This window comes from Chamaea fasciata, unplaced genomic scaffold, assembly GCF_029207755.1.
Source record: "Chamaea fasciata isolate MVZ Bird 193981 ecotype frontalis unplaced genomic scaffold, bChaFas1.0.hap1 SCAF_14, whole genome shotgun sequence".
Classification (NCBI taxonomy): domain Eukaryota; kingdom Metazoa; phylum Chordata; class Aves; order Passeriformes; family Sylviidae; genus Chamaea; species Chamaea fasciata.
Window position 1 is genome coordinate 20,014,352 of NW_027094099.1, and position 25,724 is coordinate 20,040,075.

The following is a 25,724-nucleotide window of genomic DNA, read 5'->3' on the forward strand; positions in this document are numbered from 1 at the left end:
ATCCTAGGGTAGTACAGTAGTCTTTCTGGAAGATCCATCCTGGCTTCTTGCCATCCCCGTCAATCGCTGCTACTCCCAGGACTCTATTGCTCTTTCAAATCAACCTTTTGTACATCTCAACATTATCACTGGTTATAACTTTTCATGCCTGACTGGGAAGGCCTGTTCTCTGTTCTGCCGTGTTTAACCCAGTGCTTTTCTCTGCATTGGACTTATAGAGATAATGCATTTTTCAGGAAGGATTTCTTACCGGGATTTGTTTTGATGCCATTAACAAGGCTCTTGCCAGGGTTGCTGTGACTACCCCGGGATAACTCATCCTCTGGCATCAGCGTGCTACGTGGTTTGGGCTTTTCTCCTCCATCTCTTTCTTTCTTGGCAGTGACAGATTTTGGAGATTTGTCTGATGACTGTTTCACAGGAGTGGGTGATCGTTTCCCTTTCACATCTAATTTCCGGGCAGGTGAGGAAGTTTTGGGTTTGCTCAATGGCTTCCTCACACCTTTGTTCTTTTCTTTTATGTCTTTCTTGGAAATTTTATCAGTTCTGCTCATGCTTTGCTCATTTAACAACATATCAGGGTCTACCATGCAGACATCAGGGTGAGGCGGGTGGGGATGGGGATCTACCATTGGAACAGGCTGAGGATCATGGCTGGACCTAGAACTGGCATGATGAGCATTCCCCATAGCTTTGTCCACTGGGAGGAAATCTGCATCTTCATCCGAGTCCATGTTGGCATCTGCCGTGATGGATGGACATTCTTCAGTCTCAGGCGGGACATCGGAGTCTGACTGGGAGGTTCCAGAATCACTCACTGACGTTGGAGGGGTTTCCTCCACTGTGGCACTTTGCATGGGACTGCTCCCAGTGTGGGGCGGTCTGCCCTGCACTGAAGGGTGACCCTCCTCCTGTGAGAGGTCACTGTCCTCAGAGAGCTCATGGGGGCTCGGGTTGATGAATGAGGGAGAGAGTTCTCCCTTTCTCTGCTTGTATTCACATGAGGAAAATTTCTGTCCACAATCAGAACTTCCTCCTAAATGGGTCTCCATGTCATGGGAAGCATCTCCACAGTCCTCTGTTTTTTCACCCCTCTGCACATTCGGGAAAAAAGGCTGGAAACTGTTTTCAGGGGACATAAGAGAGGAGGGACGACTTTGCCTCTCTGCTTCCTCTTTGCCTGCGCATGGAGAAAAACTGCTGTCAGAATCGGGACATGTTTTTTCATCTTTTGCCTCTGCTGCATGGTATGTGCTTTGGAACGCTGGCAGACTGGTGCTCACCTCTGTTGGACCATTGGCTGTGGTTTCGTCTTCGTGCTGACGATGAGAAAATGATGTCAACACATCGGGGAGAGATGTCAGTGGTAACGGCTTTTCTGCAAATGGTGCCTTCTGCTCTGGGCTGCTACCACAGTGCTGCTGCTCTTGCTCTGCACAGAGTGGTGTGGGCTGTGAGCCCTGGCACTCTTTTCTGCATGGCAAGGTGTGGTCACCCATGCCACAGTGAAACGGAGAACCATGTTCTTCAGCAAAGACAAAGTCTTTGGTTTCAGCTGTATGTATTTTCACAGCATTATCTGGAACTTGTGGAGACGTATCCCAAGCACTCCTGGTACCTGCTTCCACTCCTGCACCTGTGTATGTGGAAAGCATATGGGAATAGAAACTTTCTGCTGTAGTCAGTATTACAGGAGTGGTGGCTTCAGATGAAGGTTCCTCTGACAGGCTGGAAGAGTCATCTTTCAGCTGCTGCTGCGTCACAGACTCTTTCTCCACACCTTTGGACAACACCTTGTCTTCTTCATATGGACTCAGTGGTGAGAATTTAGGAAAAGATGAGTCAAGGCTGCTGATTTTCTCAGAAACCTCCAAGTACTCATCTTTGTTTCCCTGGTCTGAGAGCAAAGCACAAGGAGACTCTAAAGAAAGAGAAATATTCCCTAAACAGCTTGCTGAGGTTTGCTTATGTCTGAATGTGCTGGCTGTTTCACTCTTTCCTACCAGGGAACTTTCAAATCCAGAAGAGCTATCCATCCCTCTGCTCTCTACTCTCGGGCCCTGTTCATGTCCCTCTGTCTGTTTGCTGGAAGCAGATTTCAGGTATATGGCTTGCTCTTGGCACTTGGAGGCCACTGCTGCACTTGGATAATCTGCTACCCAGAAATGGGATTCCTTTGTGGATTTTTCAGCAGCCTCTCTCTTTTGTGAAGAATCACGGCACAATTCTGAAGTTCGCTCATCTCTGTCCTTGTCTGGCACGTCACTGTAACCAGCAACATATGTCTCCACAACAGCAGCTGATGCAGTTGTCCTACTTTCATATTCCTCTTGCCAGCCTGGACCAGAGGGAGAAGAGGCAGCAGAGCTGGGTGAAAGGGGCTCTGGACATTTGCTCTGCAGGAAGGGGTCTGAGACAGGAAACTTGCTGACAGCTGAGATACGTGCATAGATGGTGCCTGCAGCTTCAGTGGGGCTGTGCAGTTTAGACTCCTTTTCAGACTTCTCCTTAGCACCTTTTTCTAGCTCTGAGTCACTTGCACTTTCTTCCCCTCGACCTGCTTTCTCATAGTATGTGTCTTTGGGATTTGGGATTTCAGATTTCAGGGACAAAGATGCCTGCTCCTGGCTAGACAAAATTATGTTCTCATCTGGACAACCAGCATCAATATAGGTGGATGATTTTCCTTGATAAAAGGTGTCAGTTGTGATGGTGGGAGAGGCAAATGCTTCGCTCACAGATGATGGGTGCAGTGCAGAGTCCAGTTCTCCTGGCAAAGCAGAAGACACAATTAGCTTTTCCTGACCTTCTGATGTTCTAGGCTTCCCTGTTTCAGACAAGGGCAAATATCTTTCATGGATGTCTCTATAGTCAAAGACTGAATCTACTTTGTCCTTAGGGGATGCTGGAGATGACAATTCCTTCTCAGCAGAGGTATAAAGGCAGGACTCTTCTTCCTTTGCAGACACATGGAAGTTTTGACCTTTTTGAGAGTTCAGTGCTGTCACTGGCACCTTGTCAGTGTGACCTGGGCTATGTGCACCCATGGCTGTGAAGGGGGAGGGTCCCACTCCAGACACAATTATCTTCTCATAGATGTCAGCATACTTGAAACTTCTTTCATCGGGGTAGGGAGTTGGTTCTCTTTCTTCTGGTTCTTGTCTTACGGAACTGTCATCATCTCTCTGTGTGCAGACCTCTTCCTCATAGGAATAAGGCTCAGGGGAACTCCTGGAATAGGTCTCTGGAGGGTACACCTCTCGGATGGTAGCACCTACAGCCCCAGCATAGCCCACAGCATCACTGCTTTTTTCACATGGGCCTTGTCCTGGAGGGGAGTGTGAACACTGCCCTGACAGCTCAGCACTCCCTTCTGTGGACTCTGCAATATATTCTGCTGCTCTTGTAGATTGCAACAGGGTAGATGCTGCTGCTGTCTGCTCTTTTCTTCCTGTAGAGCCATAGAGACCCTCAGTGGATTTGCAGTCATCCTCTTGCCTGCTATCTGACTTGTATTTGCAATCTATCTCCTGATACAAATCACTGATGTCTGATTTCTTCTCAGCCATCTTCGATGGGACATCCTCCCACAAAGGTGGCTTGCACTGATCTAACTTGATTTCTGCTCCTGGTGATGCCTCAATCTCCTTTCCCACTGCAGACAGGGAAGATGTTGTCAGAACTTGGTCTAGTGACTTTGCATAGATATCTAAGACAACTTTCTCCTCATCATCTAAGCAGGAGTGATCTTGTTTAGAGGTCAACAACAATTCTTGCCTTTTTTGATTTTCAGTTAAAGCTTTGGCCTGATTTTCCTCACCAGGGACATACTGAGGAGATAGAGGAGAACCTTCCCTCTGTGTTCTTTCTGGGACGGGGATGTCAGCAGGAATCACATCCACTTTCTTTATTTCTGACGTAGGTTTGGCCCCCTTCTGCACATCTTCTTTGTAATCAAATGACTTCATCTTTAAACATTCAGTTTCTGCTTGCAGTAGCATGGGTTTGTCTTCAGCATGGTGAAGCTCCTTATCCTCCTCATTGGGTAATTGCCCTCCTCTCCCACTGTCTCTCCCTTCCTGAAGATACTCAAAGGCAGAGCCCCATGCTTCCCTTTCTGCTCCTCTCCAGGTATGGCTGTCAGGCACTGCAGGAGACAGGTTCTCCTCCTTTCCCATTTTAGGAAGGGATTTTGTTTCAAAATCTGGTACCTCATCCAAGAATGTACTCTCCCTCTCTTTGTCATATCTCTGTCGCCTTCCCTGGACAGGGACCTCTTCTACCTCTTCTGGAAACCACACTTTCTTCTCATAACTTAAATCTTTCATGCAAAACTTTTCCGTTTCTGGAGATTTTTTTTCTTGAGCTTCCTTGAACCTGCAAGATTTTATACTTTCAGTAGAAGTGTGTGAAGATGTTTTATCTTCACCTGGGCTGGATTCTGTAAAATGTAAGCCCTTTGCATCTGGGGATACTTCCTGAGAGTCCAAGCCTGCATTTCTTCCCCTCAACAGGCTCTTTTCTGATGCAGAAAATAAACTGCTGTCATCTGGAGACATTTCTTCACTTGAAGAATCTCTGGGTGACATATCTTTCACTGAACTACTTTCTGGGCAAGGAAGAGATTTTGATGCTTCTTTCAGTTCTTTGGCAGAAATTTCCAGTGATTTTTCATATGTAGCTGGGCTCTGGTCTGTGAAACCCATGGATTTCACAGCTTCTGAAGAGAATTTGTCAGTGCAGTTGGATATAGTTTTTTCTCTTGCAGATATCTCTTCTGTGAAACTAAGAGCTTTGATGTCTTCTGGAGAAATTCCTTTAATAAAAACATCTGAAGATATTTTCCTGCTGGAACTCTCAATGAGAGAGATGGATTTGGTCTCTTCTGGGGAAATATCTTCAGTTGAAACATGAGAGGATTTATCTTCTTCTGAGGTGTCTCCTGTGAAATACAGCAGTTTTCCTTCTTCATCAGTAACTCTCTTAGAAATATCGGAGGATTTGTCTTTACCAATCCTTTCTTCTGTAAAAGAAGGTGATTTGATGCCATCTGGTGAAAGTTGCAAAGATTTGTCATTTTCAGATTTGCTTTGACTTGTGAACTGTGAAAGATCCACACTTCCTGGAGAAGTTCCTGTGGTTGCAAATGGCTCAAAGGACAAGTGTTTTGGAAATCCCATTAAATTTTCTGTCACGGTTTTAGTTCCTTGCTCTTTTTCTTGTTTTGTGCTGGGACGCTCCTCATCCTCCCCAATCACCACCGTGTCCTGCTTGTGGTAAGAGAGCCAGGGCAACTCCTCCCTCCTCACTGGTTCATCCTGTACCTTCTCCTCAGGAGATACTGGAACATCACTGCTCAAAACCAGTTCATGCTGCACAGGTCCAGGCACTTCTCTTTCATGTCTGGATTTAGCCACAGATGCCTCATCTTCTCTGAGAGATTCACCCTTGGCTCCCTTCACCCCAGCAGAAGTTTGGCCTTCCAGTTTCTTGGCAGCAGCATCTGTTTGTTTTTCAAATAGATCTGAATCTACCGTTTCCAGCTTTTCCTCCACTGGAGACTGGTGGAAGGGTGTGTGCCCTGCACTGGTGGGGCCCGATGGAGTGGGAGAGGCCATTTTGACTGTGCTGTCATCAGGACTCATGCATCGTTCTTCAGCCTCTGCAGAGTCAGCCTGGGAAAAGGGTGCTTCTTCAGTGGATAAAGGCATCCCCTGTGGGGGAACACTGATTATCACGTTATCAGGGCATCCTTGAGGAGCAAATACGGGGGCATTGTAATGCCCTCTGAGTTTCTCAGGCATCTCAATATTTGGAGTCCCATCTTCTTCATCTTCTTCATCTTCTACCTCCTCATGAAGGTTCTTTTTTTGAGTTTCCAGTTTCCTCTCTCCTTCTGCTAATGCATGGAAATCTTCAGGGGGTGGAGATTTAAAGCATTTGTCTTCCTCCAAGGATGATGTGGGAGAAATTGTGCCAGCAGAGGGAACGTAGTCAAGACCTTGGGTTGCTTCAGTCCGAGAGGAGGGCATACTGTTTCCTGTGTCCAGAAGTAAAGAGCTTTTCCCAGTCTCTTCTGTTTGTGGTGCTGTTATGGATGCAACAGATTGATCCTCTGCTACTGATGTTGCAAAAGATGAAAGCTTGTCACATTCAGTAATGGAGGTAGCAGAAGATATGTGCTCCTCCTCAGCTAGAGGTGCTGCCACAATGTTTGTAGGATACGCCAGGATTTCGGACTCCTGGCCACCATAGGCCTTGGCTGAAAGGTCAGCAGGAGGCATGGCCTGTATTCCATGTACTGCTTCTAAAGAGCCTGGATGGTCAGGAACAGAAACGTTATAGGCATTGACATCATACTTCAAGTGTGGGATCCTCTCTTCCTGTTCATCGTGTATTTCTTCATCAGAAATGGTCTGCTCTGTTTCTGAGTAGCCAGGGATAGTTTCATCTTGGATATAGGAAACATGCTCTGCTGTTGCTCCTGGTGGGACTGGCAGGCTGCTCAGATATGACTCTTCCTTTGTAATGTCCTTTCCAAGTAACTTGGTTTTCTCATCCATGAAACTAAATTCTCTTTCCTTCTCCGTAATGGTAAACAGTTTGTCCTCCCTATCATCCTGATTCAGCCCATAGAATTCTCTATTCTTCTCCACTTTCTCCTCTGCTATCATGTGCTGTTCTTCCTTTTCTTCCAGTTCTGCCTTTTCTATCACATCTTCTCTCTTTTCCTTCTCATCCTCTTCATGTGCCTCTGTCCCCTGAATATACTTTCCACAAGTTTCTGCTTCCCGCTGTTTTCTGTCCAAGGAGATTTTCTCCTCTTCCTCCTTTTCTTCCTCTCTGAACACCGGTGGCCGAGCACCCTTTGCCAAGAGGTCCGTGTGTGATAGCAGGTGTTCTTTGTCAGGAAACACCTGAATATCCTTGCCCTGCTCAGCTTTTCCCTCCCAGTATCTTATGTCTTGGTTTTCATCTGTTGTTTTTCTTTCATCCTCTATTTTTTTAGCAGGACCTCCCTTCAGCTCCCACTGATGGACTGCCATTTCCTCTGCTGATGATTCTTTTTCTGTATCAGTAGTAGTTACTCCCTGATCAGGGGTCTTTCTTTTTAAAATCAGATCCACTTCAAAGTTACTCTGACCAGTCATATCAACAGAGTCTTTTATCTCTGCTTCAGGTGCTCTCATAATCTTATCACTAACCTCCATATCAGACAGTTCTTGAGCCAATTGCAAGGCCCCTCTCTCCTCATGCTTCAGTTCCTCGAAGTCCTTGGTAAGATCTTCTGGTGAAGACAGGACTAACCTCTGTTCCACTATGGACGTCTCTCCTGGATCCACTTGTACAGGTGCCTCCTCCATTGGTAATGTCTTGAGGTCAGCAGGTACCTTTTCAGGTTCTTTTTCAGGTTTTACTTTGATCTTCTCAGTTTTGAGTCTGCCTGGAAGTTTTGCCTTGTACAATGTTTTTCTTACTTCTGGGGTAAATGGTTTCAAGTCTGGTTTAGAAATTTTTTTGAGCTCTGGCTTGTTTTCTTTCTTTTTATCATCTTTCTTTGAATCTTTTTTCTCGTCTTTCTTTCCATCATCTTTTTTTAAGTCCTTTTTCTCCTTCTTAATCTCTTTCTTTTCTTTGTCTTTCTTCTCCTCTAATTTGGATACTTTCTCTTTGAGATGCTTTTTTCCAGACTTGTCTTTTGCCAGTTTTCTTTTCTCAGCTTTGAGAGCATCAGTTGTTTCTGTCTTTATCTTTTCATGTTTAACAGGTTTCTCGGGAACTTTCTCTGTGTGTTCTTTAACCTTTTTCTCAATTTTAGCATCCTTTACAACTTCTGGTTTTACTTCCTTAGTCCCCTCCTCAACTGCTTCTTCCTTCTTGACTTGCTTTGTCACAGATGGCTTGGGGGAAGACTTAAGACTCTCTTTACTGTCAGTCCTTTGTTTAATTTTGGTCTGCTTCAGCACAGGTGGAGGTATTCCAGAAGTAATATCTTTCTGAGTAGCCACCGGGTACCTCAGAAAATCCAGGTGCTTGAGTTTCTCAAGACCTTCCAGTATCTTATTTTGAGGAGCATTTCCAGGAAACAAAACCCTTACTATTTTCTCTGTTGGGCTGGCTGGTAGCCATACCACTAGGGCTGTGATAGATGTGAGATAGGGAACAGAAATTTCACCTTCTTTCCCACTTGCAAGAATGATGCCAGTTTTTGCTTTACTATTTCCAGCCCATTTCTGCATTAGAAACTGCATTTCTTTACTGTCCTTGACAGGGTTCAGTATATACATGTCCAGCTTACCCACTCCCATTTTATGGAAGAGCGTGATGGGCTCAATGGTGCTGCTCACCACCCTGTAGAGAGGCTCTGATTTAATGCCCAGTTTGTTGAGATACTGCAGTGTCATACACGCTTCTTCGATGCTCCTCTTTACTTTCATGGAGGCTTCAGGCATCTTCAGCTTTTCAGGAACATTAAAAAAAACCACCCCTAGCTCAGGAGAAATTAGGTTCTTCATCCAGTCACTGTAGTTGGTGGAGCCCTGGGATTGTTCCTCCTCTTGCTCCGCAACTTTCCTCTGCAGGAGCCCATTGATGCCGGGCAGGTTGTCTGCACCAATGTGGGTGAGCAGGATTGAATCAATCCTATCCAGGTGCCTTACCAACTTCCAGAAGCAGGATTTCCTCTCAGAGCCACCATCCACAAGGATGTTAAACCCATTGACAGCAAAGAGAGCAGAATCACCTCTTCCCCCAGGGAATATGTAGCAGCAGGGCTTAGAAAGCTTCAGAAAACCCCCTGAGGTGGGTGGCTCCAGGAGATCAAATGGAGATGGCACGTCAACTGTCTCAGAGACATATTCAGCAAATTCAGACACCCCATCCATTTCTGGCAGAACTGGATCAGGATTCAGTTTCAGATTAATAATGTCCTGAAATCGAGGATGCCCAAGGTTGCTCCAAGCTCCTTCTCCCAGGCACGACACAGTAAGAGAGGCCTTGGTATCTGAATCAGAGTTGCTGAGAATCTGGGTGACCTAATGAGATAAGCACAGACAAATGAAGGTCAAACAGAGCTTTGAGACCTATACAGCACTTAGGGAAAAGAAAAAAAAAAAAAAGAAAACAAACAAACAAACAAACAAACAAGTAGCTAGTTAATGCAGAAATACTGAAGATACCATGAGCAGTTTACCAATGGGAAACATTGGGGGTAGATGAAATAGTCTGAAAGCCCATGGAAAATCAACACATAGAGCCATGCTCTCTTTTGAAATTCTTACTGTTGATGGGCTGTTACAGCCTCTGATAACTGGGCGTGTATTGTGACAAGATCTCAGGAAAGAAAATACAAATAAGAACCACTGTGTCCTCTTTCCTTAGTACTTCTTGTTAAATCTGGGATATCAGTCCCTGGTTTGGGTTCAAAAGTAGCAGGTTGGGGGTGGTTCTTTGTGATTTGTGAATTCTAACCCTGAGAAAATGTTTTCAAAGCTAAGTGTCATTGGCTGAACTTAGCCTCACTCACTAGGCTAGTCAACCGCCACAGAGTATTTTGTGCAGTTTCAGTGACATTGGATTTTCCTTTTGATTTAGATTAATTTGCTTTCCTGGGACCTATTTTGAAAGTCATGACTCCATCTTTGCTACACATACAGAGTTGGGGAAATGCCATGTGAATAATAAATGGAATAAGGTCCATATAAGTTCCAAGGCTCCTTACAGCTATGCTGAACATGTATCAACCAAAGAAGTATAACACCTCAACTTCTTAAGTATCTGAAATGAGATTTGCACACTTCTTTACACTGTATTCTTTTGCTTAGACAGCCCTTAAGTGACAAGTTTCTGTCCATTGAAATGGATACCAGAGGTAATACAGAAAAATCAGCTTTAAATAAATGAAGCATATTTGCTGATGCAATTACAGCAATAATAATATCAATTGTTAAAGTATCATCCAGCCACTCCTGCAGCAACTATATATTCAATCAGAGACATTCTAAAAAACACGATCAGTGGAAACAGCTTCTCAAAAACCAGAGTAGCATATCTGAATTGGCAACAAGCACCAACAATGTAAATCTCTCAGAAAAGCTATCCTATACCTCTCTGAGATAATTGGCATTGGAGCAAAGGTTCAGAGATACCCTGTAAGGTTTTCCAGGTCTCACTGGACAAATCCCTGACCAAACTCGCCTAAATTCAGTGCTTACTCTTCTCTATGCACAATGCCAGACTGCAGACCTCTCACATGACCTTCCAAACTGAATGATGCAACAATTCTGCAATTAAATAGCAACATTTGTAGTTATGTCATCATCATGTAGTTACTTAATCAGTATTTATTCAATCCCTCATCATCTAACAAACATTCTGAGCCTTGTGAACTTGCTTGGTGGACTGACCATGTCGTGAAGAGAAATACCCACATTTTCTAGGATGATTATGACCTCTCTTGGCTGTTTTTGGAACCTGCCTACAGTTAAGTTAAGACATACTTTAAGAAATTTTGAGTGTTTGCCCCCTGCAGAGCCAGTCTGGAAGGTTATTTCAACCTGAACACTTAAAGGAATCACCCATGCCTGCACCTTGGAAAAGTTAAGACAGACAGAGAGAGTTAAAGCAAGATTCCCAAGACAGTAACATGAAATATTTATAGTATGCAATTTTTTGCTGGATTTCAAACCCATCTGTCTGCAAATCTGCCACCTGAAGGAGGGTGCAGGCTGCATTGCTCTACCGTGCACTCTGAACAGGAGCGGATGTGCTGGATTACAGCTCACACTCACCTCCGGGTCTGAAAGTATCTCGGCAAACTTCTGGTAAGTGAAGGTGCCCGTCTGCAGGACCAAGTCTCCTTCCTGGTCTGAGCTCTGACCACAGAGGATCAGTAGTTTGTGGGCTGATGAATCACACACAAGTGAGCGGACCTGTTACCATGAGACAGAGGGCTGCCATTAGAAGTTACCTGTACTCCACCAGCACCCAGAATCCCAATCCCATGGACATGTGATAACTCACGTTATTCACAAACAGCCAAACTCTACATTTTCTACATATAAGAAGGTTGCTTATTGAAGAGGGAAGACACTGCTACTGTCTGTCCGACAGCTCCATGCCACGTCAGAGTTACTGTGTATATCCTGGTTACTGGCAAGACCAGAACACCTGGCCTTTTCACCACACCTTGCAGCAGACTGGCAGGTTTGTACTCTCCAGAAGGCGCGAAGTGTAATGATCTTGACCTCCACATCAAGCAAAGGCAGGAGAGCTGATGTGGACAGAGCCTGATGCCACATCTGGTCCTTACCTCAGACACGATGCTGTCCACATTAGGATTTACCAGGATCACCGTGTCCAGGGTGTCACTCCGGTGATGGAGAGTTCTTTGGCCTGAGGAAAGAAAAGTGTTTAAACAGGATGAGAGAAGCTGATGAGACAGCATCCAGCTACTGATGTTTTAGCCTCAAAAATCCCACTTCAGCATGGGTTTGATTGCAAGGCTTCAATCTGCATTCAAGACCCAGTTTGATACCCAAGTCTCATAAAACAGGGCAAACTTTTTTCAACAACAAGGAAAGAAATCCTCCTTCTGGATCAGCATGCTCAGCTCCAGCATATTTTGAAGTCCACAGAGCCAGGCACTTTGAGCTGCCTGCCTGTGCCAGATGGCTGTGTCTGTAAACACTGGCGCAGACAAATTATCCCCTTCCAGGCAGAAGTGCCTTGCCTCATCGCAGCTACCACAGAGAGGTGTCTCTGGCACTGTCCAAACCCTAGCCACCACAAGGCTCTGTGAGCCAGTCAGGGGGCGCCAACTCAGCTTTCACTGGAGTGGTGCAGCACTGGTAACAAGTCTCCACTCATTCGTAACAGTTTTTTTCATTAATGAAGCATTTTTCTTTAATACAAATGTGCATCCTAAGCTGCTGCTATGGGAAGTTCCTAGACAACAAGAATTCTTATTTTCCTGTCAGAGGCAAAGATAGAAACCAAGACAGGACTCTGCTCTCTCTCTATATTTAGGGGAAAAAAAGGAGACACCAAAGAGCAAACAAGATCCTGGGAGTGTAAAAAACTAATTTTTATGCTCACCTTGGCATGGGCATTGTACAGATATTTGGCAAAATGCTACCATAATTCTAGGGCCCTATTAATTTAATTAGATGGAAGGGTAGTGAGTGTCTGCCACACGGACAGCCAGGACCAGAGCCAGTGCTGTATGCCCACATCAGATGGCTCTGGGACGCAGGACAACATACAGCACCTTCCTGCAGCACTTCCCTGGTCACTGCAGGCAGCACAAAATTTTTTTTGATTACAGTCTTTGCTAATATCTGCCTCTGGACATTACATCCACTCAACAAACCAGGCACTTAGAACTTAAATGTTGGAATGTATAACTTATAGGGTTTAAGACTTTCATAGGTTTTAATCCCTCCAATAGATTGGAAGTCCATAGATCTTCACTGAAAATGAACACCTATTTTTATTTTGCATCTTTCAGACAACTGTTGCTTGCTGACAATGTTGTTCTTTCCCCCTGTCACAATCTCCCATTGCCTCCTTCTAGGCAGATGTCAGTCCTTCTAAAATAGCTCTGGTGGAAGGACAGGAAGGATGGAAGGATAGAAGGATGGAAGGAAGGTCAATATTCAGCATAGCTTTAAATCAAACTCACTTTACTGGAATGTTTTACCAGCAATTAACCAGACAGATGACCCCAGAAGGTAGCCTTCACCCCAAAGTGAGCTGAGCTCTCAGCACAACTATTTGTGCTCAGCATCTTTAGCTGCTTTCTGAACTTATCTTTCGGTTTGGCTAAAAATTGTCCCTCCAGGCAAAAGCCAAACCATCACTGTGCAAAATGCACTGAGTTCAGTGGCATTTCTGGCACTTATGTGGAATAGGTATATGGCTGGAGACGCTGGGAAGCAAGTCCCTGTGCACAGAAGGGATGCTGCAAGTGAGCCATGGGGAGCAGTATGGGAGGGTGGGAGGAGGCACAGGTGAGGAGGGCCCAGGAGGTGTCCTGGAGCATTCTGTGCAGCCAGAAGAAACAAAATCCCACTCATCCTCAAGGCAATGGTAATTGTGAAGGCACTGCTGATGTCCCAGAAATGTTCACAAGGAGCACCCTGGCTCCTCACAGATCCATTGTGCAGCATTCACACAGCTCCCCCATGCCAGGATCTCCAGTCCTGCTGCTTGGGGCATCCAGAACAGAAGTGTCTGCCCCCATTTTACAACATTACTACTGGGACAAAGTGACAAAGCCTCTGCCACCTTGGTGCCTGCACACCCCAGACATCATTTTAGCAGTGATTACCCACACCACTTGGGGAACACCGCCTGGTGCACAGCACCGACACCAGCAGCCTCGTCCTTGTGCCACATGCCAGGGAGGGCTCTTGGGCACAGTGTGACCACCGTGGCCACCTGTGGGCATCTTTCCAGGCACCAAGTGCCCAGGCACTGCAGGGGCAAGGCCAGCCCATGGGTTGCCGGCCGGGCAGCACTGGTGACAGGGGCCCATCTGCAGCACTAACAGGCATGAAAACACTGCTTCTTGCAGTCCAAGCCCAGGCAGCTGAGATATCCCCGCTGAGACTGTGAACAAAGCCTGGCTGTTAGCATTCTGCTGGCAGCCCCACACCCCACAGGGAATGTCCCCTGCACATGGGGAAGGAAGAGAAGGCTCAAGCTGCAGGGCCAGCAGTTGCTGGCAGATGGGAGGGATGAATGGGAAAGGACTGAGTCTTGTGAAGGGCTGTGAGGATGATTAAGGGACTAAATTGTTTTCATACAAGGTGAGGCTGAGTGTGAGAGAGGGGTATTTTCAATATGAATAAATAAATACCTGATGGGAGGGAAAGAAGAGGAAGTCAGACAGGCACTGTCAGTAGTGCTCGGTGACATGATGTGAGGCACAAATTAAGGGACAGGCAATTTCATCTGAACACAAGAAAACACTGTTTTTACTGTGAGGGTGGTCAAATACTGGAATAGGTTGTACAAAGAGGTTGTGGAGCATCCATCCCCAGAAATACTAAAAACAAAGCTGGATACAGGCCTGGGAAACCTGCTTTTGCTTACCCTTCTTGAACAAGTGTGATTGGACTAGACAAACCCAAGAAGTCCCTTCCAGCCCACAGTTTGCCAATTCTGTGACATTGTGAAGCACTGCAGCCCTCCATAGCTTTGCTCCTGACATGCCGTGGGGCAGATTCCCTCACTTCAGTTGCAGCAGCTGATTGTCAGGAGGATACAGGAGGAGAGCTGTTCAGACAGGCCATTTCCAGAAACATGGACTCATTTCACACACTCCTGCACACCAAAACCCCAAACTGTTTTTTAACTAAATTCAGAGGCAAGGCAGAACAGCACATGAACTCCAGGCTGAACTGCAAACTGCGAGTAAGGCAGCAACACAGTGCCCTAACGTGGCCCATGGCCCAGCCCCGATTTACCCCAAACTGGGGCAGTGGCCTTCCCAGCCCAGTGCAGATGCAGCCTGTGCCTGTGAATCCAAGGCCCCCATGAATCCAAGTGCTTGTGAGGCTGAGAAGTCCTTTCCTATGCAGCTTGCGGTAGCAGCTGCACAGACAGAGGATTTAAACACACAGCCTGGCACATCATTCCTCTTACTAACAAAAACCATATGCACCAGAAACACGTAGCAGTGTGACTGACATTGGAGACATGGTGACTGGAAGCATGCTGTTCATGTCACTTCCAGGTATTCGTCCTTATTAGAGCTCTATCACAGTGAAATGCATGCCTGGAAATAGCATTCCAAATGAGAAAATCCCTCCATTCCTTTGACCAGTACAAGGAATATCCTTCTCAAGCTCCTGAAGACTACAGTCTTCAATTTACCTGGAACAAATATCTGGACACAGCTCATCTCCAGGTACATTCTGAACACAGATCCCTGACCCAGTGCAGCCCTCTCCAGCTGTACTCAGAAGCTGCTACATTAAATAAATCTCCTCTCGTTGGTAGCACTGCATTTCTCATTTTGTATGAACCCTCAGTCTGTATGTTCAGGCACATTCTGATTTCTGCAATCATCCCTGTGCATGTGCACTTCCAGGAAACATTCCCATCCATCATCCCACCAAGATCCCCACCAAGGCAGAAAGCCCCTGGTTTTTACCACTTGTTTCTTCGGAGGAGAGTTTCTTTAGTCCCTTGGAACTACTGTCATCTATCCCTATGGCCACTGGGATGAGCAAGAGCAGAAGCATACAAGAAGAAGCACAGAAGATTCACAGAGTGTCATTACTGTATTTTCTGTATTATTCCCCAACCTATTTTTTTAAGCATCATAATACAATCTAATATTAGCTTTGCACCAAATAAAGATCTTCAGTTAGGGTACACAGTGACATCCAAATTTCACCCTGCCATGAAACTATTAAGCTCTTTTAGGGAGTCTAGAAGGTTTAATTTCTCTAGTGTGCTTGATTTTGCTCGACAATTAATTTAATGCACACCATGACTCTGCAATTTAGTTGTTGAAGTTCCTCACAGAGTTTTCTAGATCTCAGTAACTGTGTCATCTATAAATTTAGCCACCTCTGTGTTTCTTCATTGTTACTCTACTAAGCAACTTTGTATTAAGTAGTGGAAATCATGAAGCCCTTGTACTTTACCTCTGGATGCTGCACAAAGATGACATTATATTTGTTTCCTAGCTTGTTTTCTGTCTTTTAAGTAGTTTGGCTCATGGCATTACTTGCCTTTTACTCACACAGTGCTTGCTTGCCTGACATATGGAAACATTTAAACATATGGAAAGGTTTAATACACAAACACACCTCATTCACAACCACAGTAAGGTTTCAGGAAAGAGACAGGGTATTTGCATTCTCCACAAAGATCACATTACTTACCATTGTGCAGGAGTAACAGCACCCTCACCCCAAAGGCCCGCAGAAGACATACAGCTCCTTCCTACAGGGCAGCCACCCATGGGTGCCTCCTCCTGACCATGGAGGCACCACACAAAACATTCCAGAGATGGTGAACAACAGATGATCTGGGCTAGAGGATGGATTTCCATTAATAACACTGAGGTGGCATTTCAGGATCTGCAGCTGAACTCCTGAACTAGTGGGAAGGGAGGAAAAGTCAGAATTCTTTCCTTTTTTTCTAAGAGTATGTCTAGCTCATGTACCAGGGGAGCTGAGGGTACCCTCACTGCTGTTCACAGCCTTCTCAAGAAGGGCAGCAGAGAAGTTGCTGATCTCCTTTCTCTGGTGATCAGCACCAGGATATGAGGAAATAGAATGAAACTGCATCAGGAGAGTTCAGACTGGACATTAGAAAAGGTTCCTCACCAAGAGGGTGGGCAGTCTTGGGAACAGGCTCCCTAGGGAATGGGCTACAACACTAAGCCTGTCAGAGTTCAAGGGGTATTTGGATGATGCTCTTAGTCATATGGTTTTATTTTAGCTAGACTGGTGAGGAGCAGGGAGTTGGACTTGGGGTCCCTATGGGTCCCTTCCAATTAACATATTCTGATTATGTGGCCCCTTGGGTGTAGAATTACTTTGGTTATGGTAGAGGATAGCAAGTGAAGATCAAAGCCACACTGACTGCAGTGGGTATGAGCTAACCATTTGCTGTGCCTGCAAAGAGACGGAGAGAGAACAGAGGACCAGATGCTGTGAGTTTAGTGCTCAGCAGTCAGGTAGAGAGGGCTCTGCTGTGGAGGTCAGGCTAGGCTGGCAGAAAGGACAGTGCACTGGGGTAACTGTGACAAACTCTCCGGAGAGAGAGAGATGATCCTACAACCAGACAGATGGCTGTAGAGGCAGAAAAAGAGGTCATGCTGACAGCACAGATCCTTGTGTTCTGCTGCTTTAAATGGAAGCATCTAAAGCCCCTGTAGCTGCAGAATAAATTCTGGGCTAGTCTGAAGAGCTGTCAAGGATAGCTACACAAGATGCTGCTTGTTATTTTCTTTAATCTTTCAGACCATCAAATCTCAGAGGTTTCATTCTGTTAATCAGGACTGGAAGAACCACAGTTACAGCTCACCACGCTGAAATCAGAGACCAAGTGACAGGGCAGCAGGACCCAGTTTCTCACCTTTGTGAAATGATGTCTTAGGTGACAGCACTGGGTCATCTTTCAAGTGGCTGTGCTGAAATCAGTCATGATACTCTGACTGGTGCAACAAATCAGAATGAATGTAAGGGCCAAAAGATGATTAAAGGACTGGCACATCTTGATGAGAGGAGAAGTCAGGTGGGACTGTTTAACCAATAAAAGAGAAAACTCAGGGCAGGGATCTCACTTACCAGTCTGTGTACCTGTCTGATGGCAGGTGCAAATCTGGGCTGCAGAGCTCCCACGATATTGCCATCCAGAGGATGGAGACTGCTTGTCTGACTGCATAGAAAGCAGCCCTTTCCTACCCAGGGTGCATACTTCATCCCTCATTACTTCCCTTAGGCCCTCCCACACTCTTCCCCTTCCTTGTCCCTAAAATTATTTAGGCTTACCAGGCCAGGTTCTACCTGTAAAGTGAACACCAATAGTACATTGATAAAAAATACGAAAGTTTCTGAGTCTGAAAACGTTATCAAGGCACACAAGCCACAGTGATTAAAACCTGACTCCTCCTCACTTCTGGCTGTCTTAGCTGACATTAACATCCCTCTTCAAGGGGACACTTAAAAAGACTCTAGGAAGAAGATCCCAGATATTGCTATGGCTCAGTACCTTTTTGCTACACTTCAACAAAGAGCTGAACCTGAGATCACATGGTCTTCCTGATGCTTATTGAACAAAGCCCACCTCTGAAGACAGTCAAACCATGCACAGGGTTCTTAGAGTGCATATATTTGCATAATTAACATGAGCTAGAGCAAGCTGAAAGACTGCCGTTTCCTTCACTCTGAAACTACATAATAACACTGAGATAGTAACTGACTCTCTCATTTTGAGGCTGTGAAGTCTCCAACTGCAGCTTCTCCAGTGCCAATGGAAGAAAAAGGATCCAGCCCCAAATGGTGTCCATTCAGAGAATGAAACAACACAGTCATTCACCAACTCTCCAGGACTGTACCAAGTACGGCAAGCCACAGCTCCTAGGGAGGGAGATTGTAAAGACCAGAGGAAAAGGAGAAAAGGTTCTGCACCGAACTCTGAGCAGGGTCCTGTTCTCTCATCTTCTCTGTGTAGACACAAAGTCCTGTGTCCAACTGCACTATGGACCCACTCCTCTGCCAGACCAGGGCTGCCCCATGTTGTCTAATAGTGAGGGAAAGGAGTGAACGTGCCCTTGTTGGAAGCAGTATCACACTCCCAGCACTTGAAGAGCACACAGCTCCTTCCTCCAGCAGGCAACCTGAACAGTGTACAACTGGCAGATGGGACCAGCTCTGGCTGACAGAGACCTAGAAGCTCTGCCAACTAGTGAGGTAGGCTCAGGAGTAAAAAAATAAACACAAAGCTTGCTTTGGCAGCCAGTACACAGCCAACAAATATATATTCACCATTCAGGTCCTCATGTGGCAGCTCCAGCTCAGGAACTCAAACACAATTTCTCGCACCCCGGGGATGCACCTGGATGTGTTTATCACGATGACAGGACAAGTCCCACTCTGCTCCTCCTTACCATTTAATGGCAGTGTGGTGCCAGATGAGAGCAGGCAAGGTAAGTAGAGAGACACCAGGTGAGGAATACAGCTAAAACTTGTCAGAAACCCCCCAGAAAAGGCTAAGAGAGATTTTGACTCCTAGGTGGGTGGCTGCCATGCACACTGGTGCCTAACCACTGCCTTCCAGAGCCTGAGGCAATGCAGCGCTCCCAGCAATTCTGGGCACATCTTGCTCTTTGTTGCTCTTCCAGAGATAAGCAGAGCAAAGGGCTTAGCCAGATCACTGGGGATCACAGCAAAAGGGCTGTCTCACTGCCTCCTTCCCTCCTGACACAACATGTGATAGCTGCAGTAGCTACTGATTTTTGTAAGATTATTGGCCAAGTGCTGTAGTTTTAGCTTGCTAGTGTGATTCAGCAGCTGAGAATGATGAGGAATAGGCTTCAGACTGCTTTTGAGGTCCAGCAGCAAGTGCTCTGCTTCTCATAGTCTGAAAAAGTCTACTATAAAGATTTATTTCATACACTTTCTATTTTTAGGCATTCAAACACTCTGGAGAAATCGAGAAATATTTATTTGTCAATGGCTGAATCAAAAAATCTATCCCCTTACAGGGGATCTTTAGTGATTTTCTCAGAGAAACTCATTGTGTACAGCAAAGAGAAGGCATGTTTTTAATGGAAATACAAAAATTATCTGAAAATTGAGAGGCAAGAAACTGCAGCAAAGTACTGAGTCCTGTCAGAGAGGGCCAGGGCAGAGCCATGTGCTGCCTGTGGAGCAGTGGAAACCATCACCCAACAAGTCACAGATGCAACCAGGATATAAAATGAGGGATTTTAAACTGCACCTAGAAAAGAAGGGGAAACCAATGATGTTTGAGCAGGAAAATACTATATGTATGAGGTTTTATTTTTTATGAAAATTTAAAAATGGTGTTTGATGATTTTTCATATTGAGATACCGAGTCACACAGTTAAAAATACCGCACTCCTGAAAAAAAGTCCTGTGGATGTGCAACAGGAGATGTGCCTTATTTGGAAAACCTGAATAAACAAAGCACAGGAAAGTACAAAGCAGTGTGACGAAAGAGGGAAGAAAATTCAAACATCTTTATGAAGCAAAGCATTCTATACTGACTGAAAGTACACCCACACCAACTTCTGCCTGTTAACAAGGACAGATCTCCAGATATTTGCTTTGGCTTTAGCTAATATCCTACTTGCAGACTGAGGGGAATACGGGGTACACATGCTATATTGACCGCTGCTCATATTTCAGTTATATTGAAGCTGAGTGCAAGGTAGAGGAGCACCCTCTCCACAACATGACCACACATGCGCTAAGGGTCTCCTGCTGTGTAGCTCGGTTCCTGGAGAAAAGGATGACAGGGATTACACCCAGCCCTGACAGGGAGCTTGGCAGTGCAGCACACAGAGGACTGAGCAGAGAAGCACAGAGCATATGCAGGAGCATCAGGCGAGCCAGAGCAGAGCCGGTGACGCATTCTGTGCTCTGAGGGCTTTATCTTGAGCTTCAAACCAGAACAGCTGCACAGTTGTCTTCAGGAGGACAAACAGGACGACCAGTCACAGATACATTCCCACAAAACACTGCTGCAATCCAGCTCTCTCAGTGTAAAAGGAGCTGTGAGGTGCTAACACCAGAGAAGAAGAGAGCATCTGACTGGGGACAGAAAAGGCACAAACTTCAGAACAGCTCAGAGGCAGAGCACCAGCCTTAAAAGCTGCAGAACTCTGCAGTCAGAGAACTTGCTTTAAAAAGCTACAGAAAGAAGACAGCATCAGCAAGACAGCTCCACAAAGAAAAAAAATATTCTCAACAGGAACAGAGTGAAAAAATGAAATTAATTGAGAACCATACTAGGAGGGACAGAGGAAGGAAAAACACAGCAGTAAACCAGTAGAAAGAAGAATATCTCTGGGAAGACCAGGCATCAGTGAAGGAAAACAAGATCTGGTTTCTGGAAATGTTGCTGAATCTGTCAGGATGAAGAGGGCTGAAGAATCTGAAAGCATTCTCAGGTTTCCTTTTATGTATAATGCTAGTGATATTTCATAACTCACCTTACCATACCATTACTGCATGCCAGGAGAACTGATCATGCTTTAAGGCAAAAGCAGGCTCTGTGAAATGACTGACTGCCTCCTGGGGATTTACTACAAAGGTAAACCAGCAGCAGGGCAAGAGAAGATGAAATATTCCTTAAGGTGTGGGAGGTTGTGGGCACTTGCCACATCCCAGGAGATATTCCTGCTAACTACTTGCCTGTGCTTCCCATCTTCCCTCCTCCCTGTGATATTTTCATGCCATCTACAGCTCCTCTCCCAGGCAACCTCTATTTCTATACCATAGCAACCATCTCATTGCTCCCTAATTGCACATACCGTCTCACTTTTATGCTAAGGAGCAATTTGATAGCTCAGCCATTTTAGAGCCACTAATTGAAGATGCAGATACTCACTTTGGAAACAGTTTTATATGCAGAAATGTATTTCCAGAAGTTACTGCCCCTCAACTGGAAGTTATACGACCACTGAGATAATGGATAAGCTAAGCACTTCTACCTAGCTTGCCAGGTGCTAGATTGGCCACAAAAGATGCTCTGTTCCCTGCAGCAGCTTTGCTGATTCATTTAGGCTTTGCATCCTTCTGCTGAGGAACAGTGTGTGACATTCACATGAATCAGGAATGAAGCCCTGCACAGAGACATGGCCTCCAGCTGCGAGGAGCTGAAGCTGTGACTTCTTAAATGTCTCCAGCTAAATCCACAAAAGAAAGCCTAAACACACCTTAAGACACCCTCTTATCTGGGGTTCCTCACTCCACCAACCCCTGGCAGACTTATTACAGCTGCTCCCTTTGGAAATCAAATTAATGTTTCCCCTTCCTGTGTCAGTTGGACTTCAGCTGGGAGTTGCTGTCAGTCCCTGAAACAGAGGTTCCACAAAGCCACTCCTTTGGGCACTGAGGCAGATACCACGTTTCAGGTTCCAGAGATGAAGACTCCTGTAAGTCGTGAAGTTGGACAGCTTATTATCTCTGAATTTTAACAAGAATATGCATCCCAGAACACATGCTCTTACAACCAGAACATAGCATAGACTGAAGAAAATTGCATGTTTCTCCTAGTTGAGAAGTATCTGGGTAATGCTGACTCTGACTTGGAGGCACAGCTCATGATCTGTTCTATTTCTCTCCCTTTTTTCTTTTCTTTTTTTCCTCTCTCAACTGATCAATATGACAAATAAACTGCCTGAGGCAGGGAGAACTTAACTGTATACAAGAGTGGATGGCTGCACACACAGAGAGGTAACTCGAAGATTTCCTCCTGTTTGCCTTATTGTGATGCCAAATTTCTGGCAAGAGAGTCCTGCCTCTGATTTACAACAACTGTTTGGACTCTTTAAACCTCATTTCTATCCCATACTGTTAACAGTGTAATTCCAAGTATCTTTTCTTCTCTCCCTTGCTTGTTTTTAGGATGACCTGCTGAATGTCAGCCCTAATGAAGACACAGATATTAAACCAGCTGTAAACTCGGAGTGGCTGAGGTGGTTGGTGAAGCACAGGACTGTATTCTGCCAGCCCTTGAGAAAAGGCAGCTCTCCTCTGCAAACACCTTTCTGTGCTGCATCTTGACTTTGCACTCTTGGATCTTGATAGATCCTCTGCATGGTCTGGGTTCCGAAATTTGATTTACAGGGTGGAGTACAGCAATAATGAATGTGATACAAAAAGTTATTTCAAAGTTGATAACTTCAAGGCCTCCTGTCCCTTCTGCCAGCCAAACACAGGGCCTGTCCATTTAGCACTGAAGGGAGAGGGGTTTGGAAGCAGCCAAGGAGGTTTCTAGCAGAGTAGTCCAGGCCATCTTCCTCTTGCAATACTGGTGATATGTCCACTCAGCCACTGTCTCAGCAGTCTGCTTGAAACGAGCTCACTTGAGTCTTATCTCAGGAGCCCCTGCTTCCCAATGCCACCCCATCTAGTCAGGTCCCTTTCAGTTTGCAGATTACACAGTGGAATCAGGGACTGAACTTACTATCCAGGCAGAATAAAAAGGACCATGAGAGGTTTCCATCACCACAAACACTTCTCTCAGGACCTCTTGCTTGTTCAGTTCCCTCACAGCCATGCAGGCATGGAAGTCTTCCTTCCTCCCATGCCTCCCTCCTCCTTAGCAATGGTCTTTACCTCTGAATGTGGACCAACAGCAAGGAAGAAAAGCCATAGTAAATAAAACTATCACACAAATCTAGCAACCGAGAACTGGGCCAAAACAGGTATTATGCTTATACCTATCAGCCTGCAAGCTGGTTCTTCAGAAAGATGCTACATGGGTCAAAGGCACAGAGAGCCACTCTATCCAATGCTTTACTGTTGTGCAAAGGAGTAATTTTTGATTGAGGCCATTGGCTTCTTACATGGCTTGGGTAGTGTCTGCATTTCTGTCTAAGTACGGCAACTAAACTCACCCCTCTTAATCCATTTTTAGCAAGATTTTCAGGACACAAATCTAGTCACCCAGAAGGTATATCACTGGCTTCTTGCCCATTTCTCTTCTAAGAACATCTAGAGTGCCTGATGGCAGACCGACATTCCTCAGACAATTTTCGAAAGGGAGGCACTAATGGCCCTTTCCTTCTAGTTTTTTTCCTAAATGACTTAAAATTTTGACACTGGAGCTTAATAGAGAATGGACAGATGAGATCTCAGTGAAATAAAAGGCTAGCAAAGCACAAAAACAATTAAATTAATTTCTCAACTTGAAAGTCAATAGAGGAAGCCAGTTATGCTGCCGTGCTTTTTAAACCCAGTTTATTTGTAGCTATAGCATGTTGTGAAAAACAGCACTAAAGTTTTACAGCCCCGAGGTAGGTTCTAGCAAATTGCCAAAGATTTCAGTGCTATACAAGAAGGTGCATGAATGACAGTAACATGTGCAAAGAGACACAAATGTTATTCAGTAGCATGTATTAATAACAGACATGCACATTGAATCCTACCCCTCTGTGATGTGCAAGTCTCCTTCAGCTGGTGATTCTCAGCCTTCAACTTTTGGAGGAAATATTCAAGCCTTTACTTTCAAAAGCAAAGAAAGCACTCACTAATTTCTTTCCAAATACTGACACTGGGATAATGCTGCTTTTCAGAAAACCAGAAATTATTCAAAACTGCATTCCCCATTAAAAAATAAAACCAAAAAGCAAGCCAACCCAGTATTATTCTATGCGTTTGAGAGATCGGTCGAGCAAGACCTCAAGGGCTGTCTCAGGAGAACTAAGAACCTGCTGGCCAAGGAGATTAGTGCTCATGTTCATCTGTGAATAAAGCATCAAAAGGACAGAAATTTCCTGAAGAGATGGATACGTAACTAGTTGTGCCATTAGTACTAACTTTTGAGATCCTGGAGAGGAAGCTGTGAGAGAAGGAAAACTCATCTAAAGTCACCACATTTAGAAATTTATCTCCATTTCTTTAGTGTGAAGCAAAGGTAAAAACAAGCCACAGAGCTTAGGCACAGCAAAGCATGAACTAACGAAGACTGCTTTGTGCATCCACCCTGCTCTGTTCCACCACCATTATCCCAGCTTCCTCCACATTCCCTGCTGCCCACTGCCATACTCTCAGGTCCACTTGTGAGCCAAAACTACCAACTGTGCAAGTGGCAGCATGCTCAGAGACAGCCACGTGCTGACAGCTGGTGTGTGAGTGGGGAGTACAGGACAAGCAGATGTGCACTGTTCCCATGAAGGCACTGACTCTGATCACTTGCCTGCTCCACCAATCTGCACAAAACTGATAGAAGCTTGCTAATTTCAATGTTTTGGTAGAAGGAAAGTGTTTACTGTAAACACAGAAGGTATATTTGTAAGAGGAATTCATACTCTGCACCCAAGTACCTCAAAAGGGATGGAGAAAAAAAATAATACAAAGAATTTGGAAGCAGACTAGCTCAATACTTTCTCTAATCTCTCCAGTCAACAGCTACTAGGCTAGTGCATGAGTCCAGAAGGTTCACGATATTTTGGGGGGAAAGAAAAATAAATCTTCTTTTTCCATCTCAGTAAATTCTCCCAAAATAATTTTTAGACATTCATTTACACATAGCTTGCTCTCTTTCCTCCCATACACAGTTTCTGGGCTGATGGAGAGTCTCTATCACCTGCCTTTCTTCCCCAGGTACTTTTGCCTAACTAATAGGCTGGAAGATACTCCCTGGGTTTTAAACTAGCTACTACTGTTGGGTCTTTGTGTGCTAACCAGACTATCTGAACTGCTTCGGGCTCCCATAGCATCTCCTCTCAAGGACTGGAGGTCTCTCTCTTCTGCCCATCAAGGAGCAATGGAAAGTCTGTGATAATGCCGGCAGCAAGCACCCTAGGCTCTGCTGGAAGCAGCACCCACTAAGATCTCTGTACTCAGATGCCTATCACAAGGATGTATTACTGCATCTTTATTTGCTTCTGAGTTTCTTCTTCCTTTGCAAGATGCATCCCAGGAGTTACCTAGGAAGGTCTGTATCTGAACATGTACAGAGAGTGCAATCCACATCCCACAGAAACTCATGCTGAGGAACCACTCTTCTGCCTTTCCCCTGGTGTCCAGCCATGCCCCTTTGAGACATGTTGCACCTCTTGTTCACACACATGCGGCTTCCCTGTTTTCACCAAACAGTTGGCAATTGCTCACCATGCTTCTGTGATCCAGTTTATCATCCATTTACCACCACACCTACTGAGAATGTGACTCAGGTGAGCCAGTACGTTTGACATGAGGACGAGTGGCAAAAAGACATGACAGGAGGTGGATTGTTTTGTCAGGAAAGAAACTACTGCAAAGCTACACATCTCTCTATCTGTAGACAGGGCGGAAGATCTCACAGCCTGGCCTTGCCAGATCACACGAAAGGAAAGGAGGGGAGGAAAAAAATGTGTCCCAATTCAATAACTACTTGCTGAAGAAATTGTAAGGACAGACACGGAGTCTGGATGCAGCCAACCAATATGGAGCAATCAAGGAGACAGAGGGTACTGACCTTACACAGCAAAAGGGCCTCTACCCCATCAGAAGAAAGAGGAA

The 25,724-nt window shown here is 45.3% G+C and overlaps 1 protein-coding gene across 5 annotated transcripts in view; it reads right to left on the reverse strand.

The window, feature by feature from the left end:
• MAP1A (microtubule associated protein 1A) overlaps window positions 1–25,724 on the reverse strand; it is a 55,419-nt gene that overhangs the window by 4,949 nt on the left and 24,746 nt on the right. For all 5 annotated transcript variants that reach the window (XM_066196576.1, XM_066196577.1, XM_066196578.1 and 2 more), the window contains 3 exons: window positions 11,312–11,394; window positions 10,791–10,931; window positions 251–9,035 (listed from right to left, as the gene is read on the reverse strand). In XM_066196576.1, coding sequence (XP_066052673.1) covers window positions 251–9,035; window positions 10,791–10,931; window positions 11,312–11,394 — 9,009 coding nt within the window. The remainder of the gene's footprint in view (window positions 1–250; window positions 9,036–10,790; window positions 10,932–11,311; window positions 11,395–25,724) is intronic.